The 1996-nt window shown below is 38.0% G+C and overlaps 1 protein-coding gene across 1 annotated transcript in view; it reads left to right on the top strand.

Annotated features, from left to right (window-relative positions):
• The window catches only part of LOC101864351, a 10891-nt gene extending 9621 nt beyond the window's left edge, over positions 1 to 1270 (top strand). The window contains exon 3 of the mRNA XM_005090046.3: positions 322 to 1270. Within this exon, the coding sequence (XP_005090103.1) occupies positions 322 to 549 (228 nt within the window). The 3' untranslated portion in view covers positions 550 to 1270. The remainder of the gene's footprint in view (positions 1 to 321) is intronic.
• Positions 1271 to 1996: the final 726 nt, after the last annotated feature.

Below are 1996 nucleotides of genomic sequence, written 5' to 3'. Positions count from 1 at the left end.
GGGGGGGGGGTACATGAATTAAAATACTGCTGCAATTTTGTCTCCAGTTAGCTTTTCTTTCAGTTTGATAATTTCAGGTACAAATCAACTCATAAGTGATTTTAATTTTAAGATGGTATGTCAGTGTTGATAGAGACTCAGTACTATAAGGTGTTCTTGGCATCTTTTTGAAATTGTTGATTGTGCGGACTTCATGCTTTACACCCCAAAAAAAAAACTGATGAATTGATTTAATTAAAGTTGACATGCAGACCACATTCTTGTTTCTGAATATTTGACTTATTAATTACAAACAATCTTCATTGTTGAATGTTTTCGCAGGTGTCCTGTGCTGTCGGCAACTGTCATGCAACATTTTTGGGTGGGTACAAAGAAGCTGATTTGGACCACTTGAAATCCCCATCTCTATCCTGGAGAAAAGATACTTTAGCATTCCACTGGACCCATCCAGACCCAGAAGAGTTCTCAGACAGAGAGTCATTGCTGAAATCTAAATCTGTTCCTGGAGAAATTGGAAAATTTATTTTACAGATGGCTAGTTTGGCTTGAAGGCTATTTATGAGTATAATGACATTGTTTGAATCTCATTGTAATGGCAAAGCAAAAGTTGTTCGGGTGGAGATTCAACCAGACTATTATCATTTTTTCATCAATGTAAAATGTAAAGATTCTTCTAAATTTCTATCAAATTTCTCAGTTATGTTAAATATTTTCTTTTCTTTGTTCCTTTGTTTCTCATGATATCTTGGTTTGGTTCAGGTTCAGATTCTCAGGTTGATACCAAGTTGCTCAATACATCATGCACTTATGTACTATTTCATTGTCCTTCTGTTTTATATCTGTCTTTTTTTTTTTTGCATGTATAATTCAAAGACAGCATAAATCTGGTATATATCGAAAAAAGCACATTGACCTGTATACATGTATAACATATATATTGAATATTCATGTATAACTCAGGAACATGCATAGGTCTTGATAAAAACTATAAGCGATAATGAGACAAAGAACAAACTCGACGGATAAATTTTGGACGATTGGTCCCATGTTGACTGACACAGTGATGTTTATGTGGTTCAACATCAACTGTCAATTCTGTTCATAGAGCGAGTCAGCCTGTGGGTCTGCCTTTAGTAGGGCAACATAGAGCTTGGACAATGATGTATTGCTTTTGACCATCTCTTCAGTCTCAGTCCCAAATAATTGACTTCTATTGCCTTGCTTTTCTGTCACTACTCTTTGAAACATGTCTGGTCTAGTAAAAAAAAAAGAAATAATAGATTCCACTTTATTCAAGCGTAAACAGTAAATTTATTAAGTCCATGTCCTCATTCATTAACACCCTATGTCATTTTTATAGATCCATGATACCCTTTTCATACGAACGCCCACTTTATTCATCCCTTTGGGTAAATGTATGAATAACATATGGTGGAACTCGGATTCAGCTAGGTTTCGGGGCCTGACCTAAAATCTCGTTAAATCCGAGTGTTCGTTATAGCTAACATGAGGTTTTGTGTAGATAATTACAGGCCCTGAGCAAGTAATGTATAAAGAGAAGTCACAAGTAGTGCCTGAAATGCCTGCATGTTATGAGCTGTGTAAAAAAAACAAAAAAACATTCATTCAAATGCACGCCTGTGTCATCTCGATTGTTCGCCAAAAAGTTGTGTTGCTGTGTAGAGCCTAGCATACAGCCATAGACCAGCGCTCAATTCATTACGTAGATCCACGTCTAGACTGTGTTATCATTGTAATAGTGATCAGTTCCTGAGGAGGATTTGTATCTGCGACGTTTAATGCCCGGACCGCTAGTGGCCCCCCTCCCCTTCTCCGACACCGACACACAGCGACACGTGTGCAAGCTGCCAATCCGACCCCGACACATGCCAGAATAGACATGTGAGCGTGCCAACAACGCATGTGTTGGTATGAAAAAAGTCAGCTGCTTGGTCGCATGCAATCGGCAAAGTGAATAATGGTTCACGATGCTGGT

Source organism: Aplysia californica, unplaced genomic scaffold (genome assembly GCF_000002075.1).
Source record: "Aplysia californica isolate F4 #8 unplaced genomic scaffold, AplCal3.0 scaffold00012, whole genome shotgun sequence".
Lineage (NCBI taxonomy): Eukaryota > Metazoa > Mollusca > Gastropoda > Aplysiida > Aplysiidae > Aplysia > Aplysia californica.
This window is presented reverse-complemented; position numbering and strand designations above follow the sequence as displayed.